This window comes from Vidua chalybeata, chromosome Z, assembly GCF_026979565.1.
Source record: "Vidua chalybeata isolate OUT-0048 chromosome Z, bVidCha1 merged haplotype, whole genome shotgun sequence".
NCBI lineage: Eukaryota > Metazoa > Chordata > Aves > Passeriformes > Viduidae > Vidua > Vidua chalybeata.
The window spans coordinates 70,671,881-70,696,836 of record NC_071570.1 but is presented as its reverse complement, the minus strand read 5'-3'; the positions used below and the strand labels follow the sequence as shown (position 1 = coordinate 70,696,836).

At 34.7% G+C, this 24,956-nt stretch overlaps 1 protein-coding gene across 6 annotated transcripts in view; it reads right to left on the bottom strand.

The window, feature by feature from the left end:
* FER (FER tyrosine kinase) overlaps nucleotides 1-24,956 on the bottom strand; it is a 163,286-nt gene that overhangs the window by 51,154 nt on the left and 87,176 nt on the right. For 5 of the 6 annotated variants that reach the window (XM_053968882.1, XM_053968885.1, XM_053968884.1 and 2 more), the window contains exons 11-15: nucleotides 23,165-23,368; nucleotides 19,545-19,667; nucleotides 4,944-5,000; nucleotides 1,863-1,978; nucleotides 216-310 (exon numbers count right to left, since the gene is read on the bottom strand). In XM_053968882.1, coding sequence (XP_053824857.1) covers nucleotides 216-310; nucleotides 1,863-1,978; nucleotides 4,944-5,000; nucleotides 19,545-19,667; nucleotides 23,165-23,368 — 595 coding nt within the window. The remainder of the gene's footprint in view (nucleotides 1-215; nucleotides 311-1,862; nucleotides 1,979-4,943; nucleotides 5,001-19,544; nucleotides 19,668-23,164; nucleotides 23,369-24,956) is intronic. The other variant, XM_053968883.1, reaches the window with a different exon arrangement.

Here is a 24,956-nt window from a genome sequence, read left to right as displayed (position 1 = left end):
AAAGGCTACAGTAAAATTCTCAACAGATTTGTGGAGTTCAACCACTCCAAAGCTAGTAGAACCCAGCACTTCCAAAGATTTGCAACACAAGTGACTTTGGAGGTCAGACACAAGAATGCAGAATAAGACAAATAGAAAACAATACATTTCACATTATGGAAACAATGAAACCTATGGAAATATGCTACAAAAAAAAAAGGAAAAAAAACAATTACCTGGAACAAGTTCCATGACAATATATATAGGCTGTCGTTGAGTGCAAACTCCTATAAGTTTTACAATATTAGGATGATCATATTGTTTGAGTAGTCTGCAAAAAACACAAGAAGTTTATTATAGTAATAAACTTTATTGTACAGGCTGATTAAACATTACAGGAAAATATCTTAAACCTTTAATGTTACTTTAATGGAAGATGTCATTATTGTTATCAAAGGAAAAAATATCATTACTGTTATCAAAATCAATGTAACAGATCAATCACCACTGTTTGAAATGAAAATCATAACTGAGTCACTAATAAATCAAAAATTATTCTCATTGTAATTTTACCATTTGTCTATGTGACATTTATCTATATAACTGAAAAATGGCCTGACAGAACCCTTGTATTTAATCAGAATTTCAGTGGTGGACCAGAAGCAGAGCTACATCAAAACAGTATGCACAGCTTGCCTGTATGCTTCCCTGCTGCACTGTTCAAAAGCACACTTGTTACAATTTTACTTTGAAAGATTAATTAATACAATAAGTTTTAGAAGACTATAAGGACATCAATTTTGAGAATTAAATGAACAATTTACATCTTTTGACACAATGCTTTAATAAGAACATTTCCAGCCTAAAACAGCATGCTATGATTTGTAAGTAAAAAAAAGAGCAATACAAAACTCTACAGAGACCTTGTAACTTAAATGTTTCTTCTGGTATTTGCTGACTCAAAGCACCTCCTCTTTTTCCCTTTTTCCCACGGATCAAGATTAAAATACTAACCTACACACATATGTAGTGAAAAATAACACACTCCATTTTTTCAGACCATTTTTTCCCATTAGTGTCAAGCTGCTTAACAAATTACTATCTCTGCTGTTGCCAAGTTACAGGTTTTTTTAAATTATTCAACAGATAGGGTGGCTGATCCTCACTCTATAAATGTAGATAGTATCTTTTTTTTTCCAATACTGATCATACTAGTTTGGGAATGGAAATTAAAACATATGAAGCTTCATAGCAAGAAGGAGCAAGGTAGTTTATCTCAAGACAGCCCTCTCTGTAGTCTCAGAATCTACCTATGCACATCAGCTGGCACTCAGAATGCTTTGCACATTGTGTCATGACTGCAATTTGGAAAATAAACATATAATCTCATGCTGATTGACACAGTATAAAATACCTCTACGGGAGCAAACTCTTCTTACAAAGAGAAAATTACTAAATGGGGTCTATACCCTACTAAGAAAAGTAATGTGGGCACATTTGATCACCTCTACTAGCCATGAATATAAGGCAGGAGTTAGGCCTGGTATAATCACGCTTAATTTAAGAATATCTTCCAGTCTTCTTATCCCAATCCTCATGGCACATCTTAGAAGTTCTAAATGAAAGCACGTAAGACAACAAAATTTTATTTTACAGGCATGGCATGCTTTGTCAACAAGATGGCTTCAGCAGGCGAAAATGCTACTGCAGTCACACGTTAAAAATGCCAAAGTTTAGTTACAGCTGTGGAATCTACTGAGGGAGAGAAAGGAAGGAAAAGTTTGACTACTGCTTTTATTAATTTTTCAGAAGGTCAGGTTTTTTAAATGCATCTGGTGATAAAAACTGAAAAGAACTGCCACAAGTAATTTTAGAGAACCTACCTGGCTTCAGACAGAAATTTTATTTTCAGTTCCTGAGGAAGATCTTCTTTGCAAGTTTTTACAGCAATAGGGGTTTTATCCTTTAATGTTCCTTTATACACCTCACCAAAATTACCCTGAAATTGGGACAAAAAAGATCACTCTAGGTAAATAAAATCTTAATGAATTGCCAGAAAAAATAATGCAGAGAGTGACTGAAAGTGGACTAGAACTCTGGAATGTGTTTATGATGCCAAATGAGATTTTCTTTCAGTATCTGCCCTAACCAAAGCTGTTCACTCTGACACAGTACATCTATTACATGGACACAGCATATGACTTCTGTTTTGACCTTGCTGGAAAGAGGAAAAAAGCACCATTAATTAAGTAATTAGATTTTTCTCATAAGATCTGTAAATAACTTTTCAAATCAACTGACATTGACTGTAGTACTTTCTTCTCCTTATTCTTACTCCTGCACTCTTTCATTTTCACGCTATTGTATTTTGTGAATAGTTTTTAACTTGCAGTCTGGAAGAGACCAAAAACTGATCTCAAAAACTGTGACAAAACATACCAAAATAACATAAACATTCTCATATACAAGAAAGAAAAGATACAAAATATGAAGAATGAAAACACTGAACGTTAATTTTTATCATAAATTAAACCCACTGCAAAATGAATTGTTGTGTATGGTGATCCAGAATTTCTTTAAAACTCAAGCTCAGCACTGCTCTATAATGCCTTCCATTTGGACAAGACTTTAGAAAGCAGCTCCTTTTATAATCAGACATTTTAGGTAGTGAACAACATACCCCCAAAGCAAATTAGGTTTTTTTTAGCTTTCAGAGAAGAAAAATTAATAAATACCACAAACAATCCACCAGATGCTTTTTTATTTAATAAAAACAAAAGGATAATTACTTAGGACACAAATTGAAAGAAGGAAATTGTGAGATATGAAACACTGGTATCAATGAAAAAAACCCTCAAGAGAAGGAAACAAGAAGAAAACTATAGATTTCATACTTCTGGTTAAGCTTTGTATTTCCCAAAGAATAAGCACATCTCACAATTTTGAAACTATGTCTGATCAATTTCTACACAAACTGCATTTCTGTGTCCTGGTGTCTGGGGCTGCATGTGACTTCAAAAAAGTCTGCTGGAGATGTTTTCCTTCCTTTCCTGAGTGATGAAGATTTCATTACATCATGGAGCTGAATTTAGTGTTGCCAAAGAAAAATGACAGAAAAGAAAAAAAAAGAAACTCACAGATGGGAAAGAGTAATGTACTTCCAGTAACAAGGGAAGAAATGCAGGGCTGAACAGGCCTGCAGAATTATTATTTTCTGTACACTGGGACAAGGAAGATGTAGCTGGCAAGTGAGGTTTAGGATCTCTGACAGCCCTTCTAAAGCACTTCCAGAGGCTAGCACACTTACCTCTCAGATCTGAAATGGCATGAGGTGCCCAAGGTAAGCAGGTGGGTTGCTCCCAGACCACTTTTCCTCTACCATTCTGCTCAAAACTATTTTTTAACAGTGAAATCTGAACCCACTCTGAGCTTTATTTAAGTCTTGAAAACGCTTTACTTCTTTATTGTCAATACTGAAGTATTATTAGGTACAGGATTTTTAGTGTAACACATTCCTATTATGCAACTTTCATTTTGTGGGGTATTATGGAATTAACACTGAGTAAATAAACTGACCATTCACCCCTGAGGTAAAGGAAAATCATCTCTTCTAAAGCTTGCATCTTTTATACACTAAAATTTTGTGATTTCTTCCTCATCTTTTCCAGGCCCCTCAAGGTTTTGTAGACTCTCAGATTTCTCATTTCTGTGGTGAATGGTTATAGTTTATTTCACATTCTGTCATACAGATGTTCCTGTCATTCGTATCTTTTCTAGTATGACTACATCTTCTTAGAGGGGAATGCATAAGAATCATGCTGTGTTCCAATAAAGGTTTTAGCCTGTTCTGTATATTTTAAAGAACATCCTTCTATAATTACTTTAAAATTCTCAGTTGCCTTTACTGAATGTTAAAAATACTTTGTGCCAAAAACTTGCAAAACACATGTAAACTGAATTTACTAAAAATGCTTTTCAAATTGCTTTAACTGTCTTTACCCATCAAAACTAATTAATATTTATTTTTTAACAAGTCAAAGCTTTTTTATGGCTGGAACATCTTTATTTTTCTTCCTTGAAATTATCCTGTTTAAGAATGTGAAGATCCTGCAGTACCTGTATTTTATGAAGGCACAACTCAATATGGTCATACATTTTGCAATCTTAATCTTCCAGAGAGCTTTTATCCTGGGAAACAGAAGTTTATAGCAGTATTTTATATCCCCATTCTTGAATTTCCTACTGATTTTTTTAGTGTGTACCATAGTAAGAAGGCAATTAACTGCTTTAATTTGTGTCTTCCCCATTTAATCTTACTTCCTCAGTTTTTGAAAAATCTTTTCAAACCACTCTGTGTCCAGCATAGCACCCAAAGTGGTCTCTGCAGGTGCAAAAGTGCCAAAAAAGTGAGGAATTTGCCTGATTTTAAACACCTGTAGTTCCTAAGCAGACTTTGTAAACTACATGTTTATGAACTACACAAGATTTAATAAGATTGTGAAATTATCTAATTTCATCAATGAATGAGTGAAAAAAATAATGCACAAGCAATTAGCATTTGTTTTAAGAAATAATGATATAGTCATCTGATCATATCAAATTTTATACACAAATGCATAAATTTACACCTGTTTCTCTTCATGTTTTTATTTATATTTTGCAATGTTTTTCTCCAACTACAGAAAGTAAAACAGCCACATCATGCTTTGTAGAAATCTAGTTAGCTCAAAACACTTCCAAAAGAGAAAAAAAATATGTATGCTAGTTAAGTACTTTCAGCATAACCATTATAATGTTTCCTAGCAAGTGTGATTTACATCTGTTTAAAGCATAGGGCTATCTCGTGTATTAGTGTAAAAAAAAATGACATAAAAATTGCATACCAGAGCAATTTAAAAAGTATACAGAAATAGCTTAATGATTACAGATAACTCAAATGTTATTTAGCTCACTTTACTACTTACTTTGCCCAGTAATTCCCCCAGTGTGACATCTTCATGACTGAGAACCCACTTCTTATCCTATGAAAAGGAAAGCAGAATTTTCAGTCTGCGCAAATACACAAGATACAGTTAGATACAGTTTCTCCAAGATACATATCAGTAGAAATGGAGCTGAAAAAGTATTACATTTAGAACTCTCAATCACAACCATACCAAGAAATTTTAAAGCTAAGCATTTATAATTCAAGTGTTCAGAAATTTTGCTATACAGTAAAATAGTGAGTGATACTGTATAGCAAATTTTTATTAGAAATTAAGCCTACAACATGATGGTATGTAAATAGGTTAGCACTATGTAAAGTTTCACACAGGCTCTGGAAATTATATTTAGCATCCTGATTTTAACAATTCGTCAAGTGAAAATTAGATAAGAAAACTTCATTTTAGTATACAACGAAACTTACTACTAAATCAAAAAAACTGCCACATTTGTCTCCTCAGTGCACATGGAAATGAACTGATCTTTTAACTTGTCAACAAGACACATACTTGCATCTCTTACATCCTTTCTGGAAGTTGGAAATATTACAAGCAACTACTTGAAAAAATAACAGATGCCAGGTAAAGCATTTGTCCAGGCACTGACCATCCCCCCTGTGCTGGGCACTGGTAGCCAGTTTGGGCCCTTCCATTCAGGAAGGACATTGAGGGGCTGGAGCATGTCCAGAAAAGGGCACTGGAGCTGGGGTAGGGTCTGGAGCAGAAGTCAGATGAGGAGCAGCTGAAGGAGCTGGGGGTGCTCAGTCTGTAGAAAAGAAGGTTGAAGCTAGGTGGGGGTCTCTTCTGCCACATCCCAAATGAAAGGACAAGAGGCAATGGCCTTAAATAGTGCCAGGGGAGGTTCAGATTAGAAATTAGAAAACAATTCTTCACTGATAGTGGTTAGGAATTGTAGTAAGCTGCCTAGGGAGCTCATGGAGTCACCCTCTCTGGAGATTTTCTGTCGAACATGAATTCATCAAATCTAAACAGGGGTGGGGATCATTGCTATTGTTTGTAAGTATAATGTCACAAGTGTGCATTCTAGAGAGTCTCTGAATGCCTTCATTAACCCAAACTCCCAGCACACAACACGTCTCAGTCCCATTCCAAAGATTCCTGTACCACACTACCACGCTGCATGATTTAAACAAATCTTTACTACATCTCTTCCCTGGGCGGGAAACTGTGAGACTTAGGAGGAAATTCTCAATATACAATAGTTTATTTTACCCTTATATACAAGATTATTGCTTAAAACTACTGCCTCACTGATCAAACAACATAAGAAACATATTTCCTTCATCTCACTTGATACTCTTTGCTGAATGAATGTCTCATTCAAAAGCTGTTATCCTACAAATAGATAGGAAGTGCCATCAAACTGCACACTCTTTCAATAAACTCAAGTTTAAGGAAACAATTTGCAAAGAAAGCTGTAAAAAAACCTAAACCCACAAAAATTACTACTTAGAGGTATTAATATAATCATTTCTAACATTGAAATAAGTGTGGTAAAGCCAAAAAGTTAAAGAATTAAAATTGAATGGATTTTTTACTGCTTAACTACAAGGATTCTGTACTTCAGTGAATAACTTTTTGAATAAATTGACAATATGACATTTCTAAAGCTTGTTTATGAAGGAAAAAATCTGGTAATTCTTCAGAGAACTAACCAAAGAAAATAACATCATAAACTGGAATCAAATTATCCGTTGAAGGATTTATTATCATTGCATCTGTACATTAATCATTACCTGTACATTTTATGAAAGACTTCAGTCATTTCTTATACCACTTTAACTTATTCATTAATTTATTGTGGTTCTGCCAGATTTTTCACAATCCAAAAATTATTCAAAGTTTGATCAACTTTGTTTGATATAAGTGCTATAAACTGCACAAAAGCAGTTTCTTCAGCAGACAATAAAAAAAAATCTAACAGAAGAGAGTCATGCCAGTGTACAATTCTGACGCTAAAAAAGAAACACACCAAATTTTCTGATTTGCAGTGTGTTATATTAATTTAAATAGTGTTCAAAATACATTGTCATTGGTTCAGATAATTGCCTTTAATTAATAAACTATAATATGAACAATAAGGTCAAAGATAACAAGACATTCTACTGCAACTTTGTTGTCTCACTAAATCTACTTGAATTGCTCTAATATGACATCATTCAATAATTTGAATAGTTGTCAATAATTAAAGACATCAATAAGGCACACTTATCAATGTCAAAATCAATGCATAAATACTAGTACTCATAAACAAAGGTTATGAATTAATGTCTGATCATGAAGTTCATGATCCTCTCTAAATGCTTAATTCTGACTGAGAATAGAATGTAAGAATCTTTCCAGTTTTCAAATGCCATTATTCTACAGATTAATCATGTGTGCAAAAGATATTGAAAGTTATAAAAGAAATGTGACAGCAAAATAGGACAAAAATATTCTTTAATGTAGGTATAGATCAACAGACACTTTAATGCACATCAGTCCACAGAAATTTTAATTTCAATAGAGTTAGTTCCTTCTAAATCAAATGGAGCAAATCCAGTACATTTTTGTACCTAATCAAACTAATCTGAACGACAGCAAACAGAACTCCTGAGACTATTAATGCCCATTAATTTCACCCAGAAGGAAGCTGTTTATGATGCAGTCCTCTTCTTCTATAGTGACACTGCTATAACTCTCTACCTTGCACTTGCTCAGATTTTTCTCTTGTTAATTTTGCACAACAGAATATAAAAGCACTTCAGAAAAATTCAGTCACATAAATTAGCACTTGAGCATACTCACTTGTAATCTTAATTATATACCTTATTTCCAAATGGATCTACTTAGGAAATCTACAAGCTTTACCACACCCTACTTTATTTCTGTCCTCTAGCTTCCCCCAGGAGGAGAAACTGAATGAGGTGAACTTCACACTTCAAGCACAGGTTTACTAATAAGATGATGGGAATCCTATCAGTTTATCTTACCTGTGGAGGTACTGCTACATCTGTTGGTCAAACACTGAGAAACAAGTTGTCAACCAAACAGCACAAAAATGGGAGAACTTCATCAGCCTTGACGGTTACCCTTCCCCAATAGCCAGGCACTTGATAATACACATCACACTCAAGTTTTTTATATGCAGCAGCTTGCTAGTGACTACCTTTCTAGACTCTGTGCAACTACTCAGCACACTTGTCTGACTTCAACTAAGTAAGCGTTTTCAAAGAGAAGAGCAATTTCAAAAGTTAATTGTAACGGACAAAAACCAAACCTCGTACAGTAATTAAAGAAATAAAACTTTCACTTGTGAAAAGGAATACTTAAAAATAATCATAAATGTCTCCTTTTACTCATAAAACAAGGTATTCTGCATATACAATATTCTTTTCCTGGATATGAAGCATTCCTTTTATAATGTTAGGGTGTTTCATGGTTCCCTAGACCATGATAAAGTTCAAACCTTCAACCTTTAGCAAAGAAATTGTTCATCAATCCTTACTTCAGTGTGCATACAGTGGAGTTGTGTGCAAGGCACTGAGAACAGTTTGAACAGCAGAGGTTGATGTAAAAAATGAAATCTCATTTTTCCTTTTCTGAGCTATCAGACTGAAATGTTATCACTATTACCTTAAACATCTTCGAAATACATAAGTGCAGTTTTTCTCCTGCCCATCTCCCTTTAATGGGAGAAGCTACATCAAAGAGATCACAAATTACTAAACCAGGAAGAAAGCTTACAAATTATCTGCAGTAAATTATAACAGCTTTCAATAAAATAGAAAACATAATCATGATCTAATGAACTTAGTGTTCAAATTCCCTTAGCATTATTTTTCTATAATTCTCAGTAACAATATCAATCATTAAGAATTCTAAAATGGCATTTTTTCAAATTAAAAACCAGTAGTAAAGCAATTAAAAAGTAAACTTTTAAAAACAGATGTTTTGAGAATTAGGTATGAATTTATGAGCCTCAGCTTAAATATCTGGTTCTAAAAATCTTGCAATTTCTAAAAGGAGAGAGAAAAGCAATGGGAAAAAAAGCCACCTGTGCTTGTATTCAGTTTCAGAGAACCACCAAACAACACCAAGATTCTTACCAAGATTTTTCAAAGAGGAAGAGTGAGGAAATTCTGATCAGGTTCCAACACAGTATGAGTAAGAAAGACCTTTATGTTATCATCACTGTTATTTACTCATCTCATGTTCTCTGTCACATTGTTTACTCTTCCTAGTTCACAAAGCAGTATCTATAGCAAACACTGTCACTGTTTTTCATCTTAATTGTAGATGTAGCAAAAGTGAAAAAGGATAAAAAACTCTATAGGCTGGAAACTTTAGTCGACTTAGGGAGCCCTGGAAGGAATCAACCAAAACTTATTGCTTTAAGAGAACTCAAAACATATGACTTTCCAATTTTAAGGATCTATCTGAGCACAGCATTTATGGAAAACCTAAACATCCCTCCCCTTTCCCTCATCCCAGTACATTAATCCTTAACATTCTTCTAAAAAACCTCAAAATTAAGGGGTATTTTCAACATCTCAGAAGTGCCTAAACATGCATGGCGCCTGTTTCTTCATGTTTTAAGCAGAAAAAAAATGCATCAAAAATACTTTGGAAAGCATTATTTGCTCTCCTTCTTCCAAGTTAAATAGGAAATATCAGTAGTATGAATTACTGCAGCTAAGAGCTATTTTTCCACATCAACAAAAATGGAAAGTTAATCTTTCATTTCCAATACTAAGGATAATTGGAGTAAAATTGTTTTTATGGCTAAGAAAATCAGAATCATAGACAATTTTCATCAGATGGGTATTCAAATCTCACTTATCAGAACTTGATTAACCAGACAGAAAAAACAAAAAACAAAAACAAAAACAAACAAAAAAAAAAACCAGCTGTGTACATGTGGATAGGGTTTATCAATGTAGGAATGAGAAATTGTCTTTTTAGAGAAGTACTATTTTTGCTACCTATGCCAGTAGATCTAATGTTCATATCAATTTCATGAATCATAAAGTATGTGTTTCAAGTCCTTCAGATTAAGTACAGAAATAAACGTAGCTGATGGGAAAGATTTTTCATAAGAAAAAGTAGGTTTTACAGGAGGGGTTTTGAAAAACCTCACTGGCAACTTCTTTAAAACTGTTTCAGAATAAAAATTCATGAGCTGTAAAAATTGTTATGGAAGCTGCTTTGCATTATTAACGGCACTGTATTAAACCACACTGATGAAACTCAATGTGAGTTGTAGAAGAGAGTAATATCACAGACAAGTTTAGCTCCTTGGGAAAAAAATACTATTTGATCTGATTTCTTACTGTTACATTAAAAACTCTGTGACGTTCAACCCTCCTGCTAAGCCAAATTCTAAATTATCATAGAACAGGAGGGGAGAAGTAAGATTTGGAAAAGCTATTGTGCAATTTATAAACTGCAGGAGTGACCTCAGATTACCTGCACAGCTGTTCTTTGACCATTCTTTCTTGAAGATCAGTAGACAAAGTGACTGTACAATTCAACATACAATACCTGTTTTCCTCAGGGGTTTTTGGCAGTACTTCCCTAAGCTTATGTTTTCTTATTCATGAAAGGGCTAAAATGATGCTGAGGATATTTCAGGAAAAAGACAGGAAATAAAGAAAAATAAAGAGGTTAAAAACAACTGAGAAAACAAAAAGACAGAGAATGTGAAATCCTTAAGCACAGGAAAAGGAAAGTCAAGTTTATGTCAAAACCCTTATATTTCAAGCACATTAGAACACATACTATTCCTCTTCACTGAATACAGTAAATTCACCTACCAAAACAAAGTACTCTGAATCATCTGTCAACCAAATATACTCAAACAGAAAAATTATCAGCTCTGGATCAGGTATGCCCTACAAAACACTCAGATGCAAACGAAACCATGTGGTAACATGGTTTTCCATTAAACATTCCATGTAATTTAAACAGAGAGGAATGGAAAAGCAGAGTCACATTATGCATGCATAACACCCTCCCCAAACACTCAAACTATTAGAATAGGCTAAAATATTTTCACATATGTGCCAACACGGTTTTACTTCCACACACATATGAAAATGTATGTCATATGGAGCTCGGGGAACTACAGGTGTTTCTAACAATGTCCAAGACAGTCTCCTTGAACTATGTAAGATACGTAGCCGCATACTTAGTTTCATCCTGACTTAACTTCAAAAATATCCAGTTGTTTCCAGTTAGATGATTTCTTTACCCCAGGAAGAGAAACATTTAAAAATAATATCTAAGTTTCAGTGGTCAGCATGCATACCTTTCAGAGTGCTACAGTTCCACATTAGAGCTTCCACCAAATTACTATTTTGTTCAAAGCAAAATCCCAAGATCCTTCATCCTATGTTATTCTAGCCACACCTGCTCATTTTGCACTGTCTTTCATAATCTTCAGATAGCATGTTAAAACCACTGAGCTGGAACAGAAATAACCAGTCAAAATTTCAAATAATCTGCTGTATTGTGAGAGTGCAGGAAAAAGGCAAAGCCACACAGAAAGGAAACTGCAGCCTTAATTTATGAGATTTCAGTGTACCAGTGAGCTTGGCCTGCATTCCAAGCAAGATGTTGGCTTTGAATCAGAAGTCATACAACATTACATAGATGCCAAGAGTTTAAAAAGAGCATGCTGCACCAGGTTTTTACATCAGATGCTGCACTAGGTTTTTAACAAGATACTGGTAGTTTCTCACATACCACTAACTCATTATTCAGATAGGAAAAGCACTGGAAAATATCTTAGCAGCACAAAAAAAAAAAAAAAGCCAATCAATGACACACAAGCCAATCAAAGACACACAAAGAGAAGCACACCAAATGGCTCTCCTAGATATTAGAAGATTCTATTATTGCTTTAGCAATCTTCTGAATGCTGTCTTCAGCAATCTTTTTTTCTCCTGTATTAGTGACAAAATTTTCCTGTGTAGTCTGTAGCAATCTACACTTTGCTACTGTGCTGGGGTAATTTTGTTCACAGTAGCTAGTGTGGGGTTATATTTTGGTTTTACATATTAAATTATTCTCTTGACAAAGACAATTGCATAAGAAGCAATCTTTATGGCATGCATATGTGCACATCCTTCTCTAAAATTAAACATGAAATGTAAACAGTGAGTATGAATGTTTTGAAGAATTTACCACCTATTCTAGCAGTTATACAAGTAGCTGGGAGGGGACAAAGTTAAGACAACTGACACCAAACAGACCAAAGGGATATGCTATACCATTCAGCATCACGCTTAGCATATAAAGCTGCTCAAAAAGAATAAGGGGGAAGATGTTTGGAGTGAAGGCATGTCATGGTGCCTGGAGTTGTGCTGCCCCAGTTGCAAAACTTTGCTTTCCCCCTTATTGATCTGCATGAGGCTCCAGTCAAACCCTTTCTCCAGCCTGTCCAGGTCCCTCTGGATGGCAGATTGACCCTCTGGTGTATCAGCCCCTTTGCCAAGACTGGTTTCATCAGTGAAACTGCTCATGCCCCATCACCAGTTTGTTAATGAAGTGGATGAAGGAAGGACTGGACACAGTACTGACCCTGGGGGTACAGCAGTAGTTACTGGCCTCCAATTAGACTTTGTACCACTGATCACCACCCTATAGGGGTGATCTTGATTTTAGTAATATACTATGTAAATCACTGTCAACTCTATTAGTTACAGGAAAAAGACAGGAAATAAAGATTTGTCACTCTATTAGTGACAGAAAGGATAGAACTGGTAATAGCATTAACTTCATTATGAACTGAGCATGAAATCCATGCACTACCCTCAAGAGTAGGCTAAGTACAGTATTTACCTTGCAAATAAGGAATCCTGAAGCCTTACCTATTCTCACCCCTGAATTCCTCCTTAATCAACATTTAAATAAACAGATCTTCTTTAGAATTGAGACACTATTACATACATCAGATGCACTAACCTGATTTAAGAAAAATGTACCTTTTTTACCCTATAGCTCCTTTTATTTGCATCCTTTACTCCTCCACACCTGAAATGTCATTTCACTCCTTTTTAACATTTTGTTCCACTTAAATTGGTGGAGACCAAAATACTTAAGCAACCACAAGCTACTTCACAGTACCCCACTGTGCACAAATGTAACTCTACAAAGGAATTTAAGAGCACAGACACTCATTCCTGTTCTTAATCTCCACTCTGTTTTCTGACGCATGAGAGCCCACGTTTAAGGAAGGTTACGTGCTTGTCAGTCACATATTATGAAAATACCGAAAACTCAAAGCATTATTTGCATTAAGGTCATCCTGACTGCACTAGTGAAAACAGGAAGAAGAATATAATTAGAAGACTACAAGAAGTTTACATCTCACCATCTTATAGAAAATAATTATTAGGGAATGTCTGAATTCCAAATAAAGGGAAGAAGTCAGAATCCATAAAAAACTCCTAAGTATGCTGCAATCATACACAATTCTAATACAATTTTATTACACTGTATTAACATCTGGTTATAAAGCTTCTGACAAAAGCCCCAATTTTTACAAGTGCCCCATAAGGCATAATTTACACCCAGAATATTACAGAACACAATCAATCCTTTGATTTTCACATGTATATACAAATTATCAGCAACAAAATCTAGTAAATCTAAATAATCTTTAATGAAGGATGCTTTAATTGAAGTAGTTTATTCTCTTACTACCAGTTATCAAAAAAAATTGTCTTAAATCTTTCATTTAATAATTTTTACTCCTTCCTAACAATATACCTTTTTATTTTTTGTAAGAATGAATGGCTTGCTTCCATCTCTTGCTTTATAAATTTTACTTATTTTTTCTACTTCCTAGTGTTTCAGCTGTGTTTGAGATAACTCATTGTATTCAATTTGCACTCCACACAGGAATATAGCATTCTGTATTTTTTTTATATGAAAGTTGTACAGAAAGTAGGAATGCACATGTTGCCAAAGTTTCATTTAAAATTTCAAGGACAAAGATTTTTCTTGATGAGATTGGTCAGAAATTACATTGTATTTGTTAAAATGAAATTCATATACTTGAGAAAATATTTTTTAAAATATTTTTTCCTAGGTTTGAGCATAATGTTTACATCCTTCAGGACTGTTATCTTTCAATTTTAGTCTAAATCTGATCATGGAAAGAAATACTAGAAAAACAAGACTGAATCAGAAATATTCAACAGAGCAGATGTTTGTTGCCATGGCCTCTAAAAAAAAAAAAAACTATAAAAAACTTTGATCACTGAATATAAAACAACCCTTGTTATTCTTTATTCAGGTAGCCTTATGTACCCCCATTATTACAACACATTTTAATGAGATTTTTTGAGAAAATAAATACTTTCAATTTTGAAAATAGTCAATATATCTGAAACTATACATAAATTTGGTTTAGTACTTTGTTAGCACAAAGAGTAAATTACTCTCTTTTTTTCCCTTTTCTCTACAGGATAACATGCCTTGACAAGTACAGGCCACCATTAAGGATGATGCATTCCTTTTGTTACCTGACAGAAATATTGCAATAATCTCTGCTAAAAAATGTTAAAAGCAAATCCTGTGACACTTCTCCAAATTCTGAAGGAATAAGAACGCAACTGAAATGCACCTCTAATATTAAGATATGAAACTCTACTCTCAAATGTCAATAGCTGCAGGCTATTTATTCATTTAATGCATATTCAATAAATACATTCATTTCCTGTAAGTATGTCTTTTGCATATTATAAACACTCACTTTTAATGGTGAACAATTTCCTTAAAGAAAACTGAAGATATATTGTGCCATTTAAAAATGTATGTATTAGACTTTAACCACACTCATAAGAACTACAGCTTTAGGCCAAAAACCAGCATCCAAATATCACTACCACCAGGTGCTTCTTGGCATTCCTACAGAATGCCTAGACAAATTGGTGGGTAGCACACAGGTAATCCAGGGTGCCACAGGAATCCTCTTTGGAATGACAAAAGTAGCCAAGGTAGAGCTGCAATAACTGCATCACTCCCTGCTACAGGCTGCTTCCTCCTTTCAGATTCCTGCTCCTCAAGAGTTGTCCTCAGGACAAACAGACTCAAGATGATCTTCCCCACAGGTAGCACCATTACTGCCACTGCTTCCCTCTGCAGCATCTTTGTTGTCTCCAGCCATGAAATGAGCATCTGTAATTCTGTGACAGCATTACTTTGTGATAAACCTGGCCTTTGTAAGTCTTCCTGTTTCTATCCAGCATCTCTGAGCAGGCATAAGAGCGCTTCCCTGAAACTGAGACTGTTCAGTAGCCTCCTTCAATTCCTCCTCATGCACTTTGCTGGCCTGAGGGGCACACACTACCTGTACTCTAAGCACATGTGTTGTCTGCAACAGTGAACCTCAGCTTGCTTTGCTAAAATAAAACAAACCCCCCCAAAAACCCACCAGCAAAAAATTAGTGTCATTTCAAATTTTTACTCATGGATTTTCATGAAGAAAATCTAACTTAAATTTATAGCTCTTCAGAATTTCTTTCCAAGTCTAACTCATCAATATATTCATACCTTACAAGACACCATCAGAGCTGCAGGGAATTCTAATGTCATTTGCAAACTTATTTATCAGCATTAGAAATACTACTTAGAAATACCTGGATTTTTTTCTTTCAGCACTTTTCTTTCACCTCATCATTTATGATCCATCATTTTCCTGTGTACGCAAAATGTATCAGACCATATCACAGGCTTCTTTGTCATGTAAAAACAGATCCAGAATTTTTAAATTAAAGTTACTAGTAACAAACATATGGCTTAACTCATCTGACAAAGCAGCAGTTAAATTTTTTCCCTAAGCTCAGAATTTGAATTAACAACAGAGCATTCAGAGCATTTCAGCACTAGTGAAATAGTAGCAGATCTCCAGAGTGAATCAATTCATGCTCAGAATCTGAAACATCTATTTGGGGGAAAAGCATCATTTTAGGCTAAATCTTTCCTGATTCTGGAAACTGGACTCCCTCCATGAGCAGTTGTGCAACCTGGCAGATTTTTCCTAAGGTGCATTTATGATCCAAGTGAAAACTTTAATACAGGCACACTTAAATTAAAATTGTATTCCTTATTTTTTTTGACTATTCTCTTTTCTAGCAGTCAAACTGAAGCACATTCACACCTTAATACAGGTTTATAATCTGTAAAAATGTAAAAAGAAATTTTATTTCAAGAAATCTAAAAACCTCCAAAACAGGAGGTCAAAGATGTTAAAAGGTTAAACTACATCCAGTATGGTAAAACCAGCATTTTTATTAATAAAGTCCTAGGGTGTGCTTTGAGTTACCCAGGGGTTTTGTGTACCAGTCAATCCATCAATAACAACCTGAAGAACAAAAAGTACATTTTTTTTCTAGAAGATTATAAATAAATGAGAGACACTTTTCCATTAAAGAAGTTACTTGCAGATATCTTTTTAATACCACCAGTTTTTCTAATTTAAATTCTATTATTACAGAATCATTAAAATTCCAAGCAGGCAATTCAGTCTATATGAAATGGGACATGGGGCAGGCCTTTTGTGACACAGTTAAGCCTGTTCCTTTCAAGGGCAACGTCACAGAAGGTGAACACTAATTTTACTAACACAGTAAAGGAGGATGAATGACTGTGGGAAGGAAGGAAAGCAAAAGCAAACTAAAAGGATAACTTTTTTTTTTTTTTTTTGCTGTGAAGTTTGTCATATTTAACTTTCAATTTCTAAATAGGTTATTACAGGGACAGCAATTTGCATAAGAAGATTAAAGATTACATAAAATGACAATGACTGCTCTGCAGCTATAATGTGAACAAAGCAAAAACAGTCTTTGCATCTGCCAAATGAACTTTAATGAAATGATTAATGACATCTTGGTAATAGCACATGATGCATAAATTACCCCCAACACTAGGTGTCAGTTTTCACTTCGGAAAACTACTTAAAATGTCTGCACTTTCCCATATGAAAGCCAGAGTTCCGTGCAAATTAAAAAGGAAAGTTCACAACACTCTTTTGCTTCACTCTTAAGTGCTTCAGAATACAGCAAATAGTTTTTATCAGATAGGAGAACTAAAACCACCGTAAAATTATAGCTCAAACCAAAACAATTTAAATATTTTTGAGAACAGCTGTTCTTAAGAAATTCAAATCATGTAACTAACAGCCTTTTCAACACTGCCTTATTTGGTTCAAACTGCTGGTCAGGAAGCACTAAATATACTATATATTGGTTCTTGTTTACACTAAGTATTAGTAGATAAAGAAACTGACATCCTATTTCATAAATTCACATAAGTATACATGCAATTGCAATATGTATATTTAAAAAACCTATACAATCAGTTTTCTGTCACCCAATATTTTTCTTAGTGCTTAGTGACTAACAGTCACCCTTTCCATTACTTCACGTAACATATCAGAATGGAAGGAGAAAGGTTTACTAACCCTAAAGGAAGTACTCTTGAATATCAAGACTGATGCACACCAGGATAAGGTAAGTCATATGAAAAAACAGATACAGCCTGCGGATTTTATGGATAGATGCCGATTACTTGCGTAATTTTTGGGAAACCTGAGTAACTGAAGTAGTTGTGCACTGCAGCTCAGATCATCTACCAACTAGCACAATCCTACAGGAAATACCATTATTTCCACTAATTTTTAGTTAATACTGAGTTTAGTTGATACTAACTCAAGTCAACAAACCCAGGGAGGAGTGGACCCAATTCATTTTCCCTCTGAATAGAGGGGGAAAAAAAAAGGCCTGCTGGAAGTTACGGTTTTTCCTTTTGTTTTCTTTCTCTTAAGAGAATTATCTCCCATTTTGTTGCTAACAGACAATAACGACCGGGTACTTAACAGAAAAAAGAAGTTGCCCCGGGAAAGTTGCGGTTGGCTACTCTCTTATCCGAGGGTTTCTCTCGTAGGGGCAGAGATACCATAAGAATTGAACTGGAAATAAGGAGGGTTGAGGCAGCGGCGAGCTCCCTCTTGCCCTCTCGGCTTTGGAGATCGATCGGAGCTGCTGCTTGGGGGCGAATTCGCTGCTGTCACCACAGCGATAATGGTGAAATGACCAGGAATGCCATTTGGGAGTATATTTGTTCTAGAAGATAGGGACTAGAAAAATTATTTGGCTATAGTTACACAAGCGTATGGTTAAATTAAAACTTAACTCTATGAAGAGAAAATACTAAATGAAACAAAAAAGGCAGGAATAAGAAACTCCGTGTCTTCAAAGTAAGCAACAGAGAATGAAGAATAAATGCTGTTTTACAGATTAGGTGTGTTCCAGTTTCTCAGACAATAAGTAAGATAATGTGATAATATTCTATACTACCGTTTTACATTTGCTAAAACAGGGCTGCTCTCACGTTATCTACAGTCAGAAAACAGAAAAAGCATTACACCTTTAAAACAAACACAGTATTAAAGAGGGAGAGAAATTTGCAAACAGACTTAAAAAGATTTCATTTTGAGCTTGACTACCCTTTATTTGTAGCTTAAACCATTTATATCAAAAAGAATTACACATGATAATTTATGTCCTATGCTTTCTCATGTGATCTACAATGAATGTAAGCAGTAACTTATGAAGCATCAGTTTGGTAATCAGCACGATATTAACATAAAACGTGTATTTCCAATGTCCCATTCTTAAAATTTTAAAATTATATAGAAGAGTTAAGTGCAGATTAAGTGCAATTTTGAGAAAAAGAACACGCTTGACTTTCTTAGGATTATTAGCAGGAAAGAACTAGGACCCTAGAGTAGGTGACTAATGGTGAAATATAAATTGTCATACTTCCTAAAATTTTGTTGAACACAGGCTTGAAACCAGTCTTGAAAAAATAAATATATCAAGAACAAAAGGCTTACCCGTAGTTAAGATGCAAAGATACAAGTGGAGCTGGCTTATGAATGAAATACGAACTAGATAGATACTAACTGTAACACTGCTGGAAGAAGTCAAGGAGACTCTTAAAACACTGATACAGTTTAATACTTAGCCCTTTTCATTTCCATCCTGAAAGACTTTTTGCAAGAGCTTCCTGATTAAAAAGGGATTTTTTGTTTTAAATTTTCATTGATGCTGGAATATCAGTACCTTTTCTTGTATCTAACTTATTTTTGAAATATAAAATAAGGACAAAATGCAGTTTTATTAAGTCTTCCAAACTTCATGACACTTTATCCATTATATAAAATAAATTTTTTACTTTATAGAAGGAACAGCAATGAACTACTACTTTGAATTACTTAGTAGGGAAATCCAAGTGCGAAACCAAAAATAAAAGTATGAGGATACTTGGTAAGAAGTTGAATGCCATTCTTTCAAAATAGCAAAATTCATGGTAAGAATCAGGATGGAGAGTTGTTTTAAGTAAATGAATTGCACAGAGGTGAGACGTTTGAAAGAGATCAGGAGCTGAGTCACAAAATGAACAAAAATTAAAAATCTTCTGAGAAGTTCCATAGAAGCTTACTTAAATAATAACAGAAACCCCCCCAAAGTTATTGTCTGTTAAATAAAGGTTCTGGAATGTATGCATTACCTTAACAACGGGATTAAGCAGAACAACACCCGACTTCTTTGTAATAACTTGCTTTGTTGTGTAATGATGTTCTATGAGCTGAGGAATAGTTGGAAACCCAGATCCCTGAAAACTATATTGATTCTGTATGGAGACAAAAGGAAAAACTTATTTCTCTGTAAGCAATAGTTTGAACAAGAAACTGCAAAAGTGCTTGACCAAATTTTCTTCACTAGTAACAACACAGAAAAAAAAATGTACACTTTTATAGAGTTATTTTAGATTCCTTTTCTGACCTATTGAATAGCATTTTTACTAACTTAACCTGAATGATAGTTATGAAAATGATAAATTAATAAATGCAAAATTACTGCATCAGTCATTTAAGGCAATATGATAAACTATTTTAACTATTTAAACTCTTAATTTAAATAGGCCAGTTAAAATCAAAACTATTACAGAGTGAAATAAAAATACTGTAAACCAGAAAAAACAACACCAACTTCTTATATATTTCTAAAAATTACAGCAAGCAAACTAAAGAAATATATATGATAAAATACAACAAGAGATAAAATAAACAGGAGATATGCAATACTATTCTAATATTATCTTCCTCCATTTATTGTCTCGTAAAATTAGTAAATCCCTGGAATAGAGTACAGAATGCATGATTGGTCTTTAATAAAGAGTATTTATCAGGAATGTCTAAACGACCTAGAGATAAAGGCAGGTGACACACAGGCTTCAAACAGAAGTTGGGCAGGACCCAACTGATTTGCTGATTGTGCAACACGTTGAAGTCTCCTGCTTTAATAAGTCTCAGCATCTACAGATACAGAGCTTTTCCCACAAGGCAGTAGCTGCCATAAGCCAGCCCGACAAGGCAACAATGAACAAATACTGGAATTTAAAAAACTCAGAGCACAGATGGTGGTTCAAATTAATTTACACAAATGGGCAATGAACACCTCTACTGCTGGCATGCCTTCTTTCTAGCCCGCAGGGCTGAATTACTTGCACAGTGCATGCAAAGTTCATTGTTTCCTTTAGGGTTAAAGCATTAACTTCCTGAAACGTGTCATTGCTGTTGGTAAAGGCAGCAGGGTCTTGTCAGCTGTTTTTAACATTCACAGATCTCAATCACAAAAATGTTTCCACAGTCTGAACGTTTTGTTGTTTATTAAATAGTGACTCAGCTTTGATTGACCTCTAACACTAGTTCCCATTCCTTTCAAATAAGCTCCTTCATACTTCTGTGCTGATGATCCAAACAACTTGCTCTCCTAAGAGTCTCCTCAGCACAATCACCACTACTGACTATTATTTCCTCATTCCAGAGTCAGCCACTGCCTATTTGCTGCCATTTATGTAAAACCTCTAGAGAAGCCAGTGTCCTTTCATTCTGTGTATTTACACGTAATCCTGACCCTTATTAAGATCACTAACGAACAAAAATTTTAAAATGGCACAGCCTCAAATAAGCAGAAGTGAAAACAATGGTAGCCTTGAATGACAGCCGTGAATTTTGATGCTTAAAGGTGAATGAAGAATTAATTTATCACACACGTAGTTGTATCAAGATTAGCTTTTAAAATGATCATGAAACCAGAGACAGAACACTTATACAACTGAAGGATTGCCCTTAAAACAGATGTCCTACTCTAATCTTCAGTACTTGATTGAGAAGAAAATATGGAAACCTGTCAATGATCCAAGAGTATGGTTTGACCAGTCAGAAACCCAATTCCACATAGTTCATATCAATGTAAACAAAAAAACAAATCCTTTGTACTAAACTCGTCTTAAACTTGCCTACACAAATGCTCATTAATAAATCCCTCACTATATGACCCTAACACTCCCAACACCTATTTTCTAGAGCTTAACAAGCTTTTTCCCCATTCTCAGAAGATTCACCCCATAGAAATGCATACAGAGAACTGAGGAATGTATACAGAGGACTTTTTTTGTCTTTAAGGACAAAAAAAAAAAAAAGTGTTAGCTTCCGTGACTGACAAGAAAATCTACTACAAATTAATCCCAAGAGTAGATGAACATAATGGCCTATTAGTAAATGTACAAGCAGATAAATATCTTGACCTGACAATGCTGGGACTGTCCAGGCTATGCAACATTAAACAGTATCTGTCTCACATTTCAAATTTAACTGCTAAGAGAAAGTACAAAACTATGGAAAGATAGCTTCTTTTGTTGTGTTTTGCTTTGGTGGCAACCTCCCCACACACACACCAAAAAAGAGTCAGCTTACAGGTAGGCCCTGAAATAATAGTTAGAACTTAGACTTGAAAGTCCAGTCTATCTTTTTCAAGAACTACTTGCACATACAATGATTTGCACAAAATTATTTCAGTTAGACCATGTATATAATGTGCTTTTATTTCTGCTGGGTTAGATCAGGGTGCACCAAGCACTTTGTAAAACTCTAGGTTATAGGTCATTTTACTGCTTTTATTTTCTCATTTTGCACTCTGACACATCAAAATGCTTTAATGTCATACAATCAAAATAAAATAAACACTGACTGTGTGTTCGCTTCTACAAGGAAAATTCTAGGTGATAACTAATGAACACTCTCCAGTCTGACAACTGTCTATAATCATTAATCCTAGAGAAGCATACCAACCTCTGTGAAGTTTGAAAAATATCACTGCTTCTCAAAAGAAAATACACCAGATACACAATATTGAGTTACCCCAGACATGCTGCATCATCTGGGGATTCAGACAATGAAATTGCCTCAGTGTAATACCATTATGCAATTAAATTTGAGAATTCTTCTGTACGTGGGAAACTTCATTACAAAAGACTGAAGAGACAGCACTACTGAATTTAAAACTGAGAATGATTTGCTGCAATTTCATACTTCCAAGAAAAATTTCTAGCAATGTTATGGGAACTGTCACATTTTTAATAAGTTTAAAATTCTGCAAGGTAAAAAGAAAAATATATACATTAAAAAGCCAAGCAATGCATTAAGAAGAATAAAAAAAACATACTGTATAAAGGTAGATAATAATTAATATATTGTTCATTAAGTCATTGATTTTTCCTCAGAATAACAAGGGAGTCAATTCTAGTCCTTAGAAACATACACACTGTAAGACATCCAAAAGTGTTTGTGTTATACTGAACAAAACAATAACCACAGGACTAAAAAAAAAATAAGCATTGGAAGTGCAACAGGGACTTGAATTCCCATGTGTATAAAAATAAACACAGATTATTTTCTTCTGCACGGCTGTTTCCATTTGTCAGTAAGATGCAGTGGGATCTTTACAGTCTGAACTAGAAGTAGCCTGATTTGCACCAACTATGAAAATGGGTAACCAAGTAATCAATAACCAAATGTAAATGCATAAATAAAGAGTAACAATTTCCAGTTTTCAAAATATTTACAGAAATATTATCTTGGCTTTTCAGTATAAGACAAAAGATACTGAATAACCTGATACTTCATACTTTTCCTTTGTTTTCCAGAATGACCTTTACCCCTGGTTCCATCACCGATGGAAATATTTCCAACAGCTCTCAAATTTGTACATATAGGCTAAATCCATTTGCTATAGTAAACTATGTAGATCCTAAATTGAATATTCAGTACTATATCAGAGACGTACATCAGCATATTGTATGATAAAGTGTCTCCGTTGTCCATCTGAAAACACAGAAAGGACATATTCACCAGGTTTCCCGTGGCTCTCTCGCACCAAGAAGTCTCCTTGCTGTTTTAACAGCTCCTGGGCTTCTATTCTTGGAATTGCACCATGATACCAGTCTTGCTCAGCCAATGGTTTCTCAGTGGTTGAGATTACATCGAAGAACTTGGGAAACATATTGAAGAAAAATGTTACTATAATAGCACATTTTTAGAGTTTACTTGTACATGAAAAGTATCACAAACAACAATAATTTCTGGTTTCTGTATCTAAATTATGTATTTCTATTAACCAACAAGATCAAGGCTCTTACAGCTTTTACACTTGCACAAAAGCAAATTCATCACTTTTTTTTCTGTTTACCTGAAAAATCAATATATCAAAAGCAGAAGTTTAAGGAATCATCCATAAAACCATGCAGTATTTTTTACCTGGCTTGCTATTTTTTGTAAGCCATACTGACCAACTCCTTCTCACATATTCTGATATGCTATTAACAACTGAAAATCATTTCTTTATCCAGACAGAAACTTCTCAGACACCAAACTGTAACACATTGACTCATACAAAGCACTTGAATCAGATAAACTGTTTTCACAGAATTTATCAATTGTATCCCAAATCAAGTAATAATTACGAGCTTTTTTTTCCTAGCACGTACCCTGTGTGTAGTGTCCTTATGAACTCTATGATAAGACACAAAGATTGTAAGGAATTGTCATCACTACATGGAATTGGCTGCAAATGGAAGCTACTAGCTGTAAGTGGAAGCTAATGAGTTTTAATCTATGATTTCACACTTTAATTTTAAAATGCCTACATTATTTAACAAAACACTGAAGAAAACTTTGTATTTTGTCACTGACCACTTCAGATTTATTTGTTATGGGTAGGAAGACAAGCCCTCGAGCTATATGTAATTCAGCCTTTAAGCTGTATGTAATTCAAAAGCATTGCCAGATCTCATAGAAATTCTCACAGCCAGAGTGGTAAAGCTCTGAATGACAACACAGTTCACTCTGTGAGTAGAACAGGTATGTGAATGTTCCCCAGCCTCCTGAATTGCACCTAGGTAACAGCATGGAGATCTACATCTCAATGACGGACAATCAAACAGATGCAAGCAAAGCAATACCATTCTGAATTAATCTTTGCTATTGCTCTGCCCTGAAAATAACCCAAGTTGGAGGCCATCTGTACAGTCAAGGCTCTTCTCAGAGGATACTTCGATTACAATGTCTCACCTAGTCCAAAAAACACTAGGAATGGTCTCAGACTCTGAGAGTGGAAATGAGCAGACCCAAGAATGGGAATCTATACAGAAATTCTTGTTTCCAACTATCTGCAATTCTTTAGTACTTGGATACATTTTAGCTGTTAAAAATGTCTTTGTTGGCTTCTGGTTGCCTAAGTTATACCTCAAAGGACCAGTTTAGTCCAGGATCTTGATGCAAAACTGGAGAACATATTTAAGAACCTTACAGACCCTTGTGTTCTCAGGTATCAACAGAAACAGAATCATCATGGATGAAATTCTCATCAAGGAGAATTTCAGACCTGAGATTTGAAACAAGCACTATAACCAATATAATGATCACTAGAAAAAGTGTGCTCTGTTACAGAGTCAGAGATAGGAAGCACTATGTAAGTAATAACTACAGCTTGAACACAGTTTTTAGAGGTAAAAGCTGTACTCCAAGGTTATGTATTTATCAGCACAGTGAGCTGCTAAAAAGCAGAGATATTGATTGCC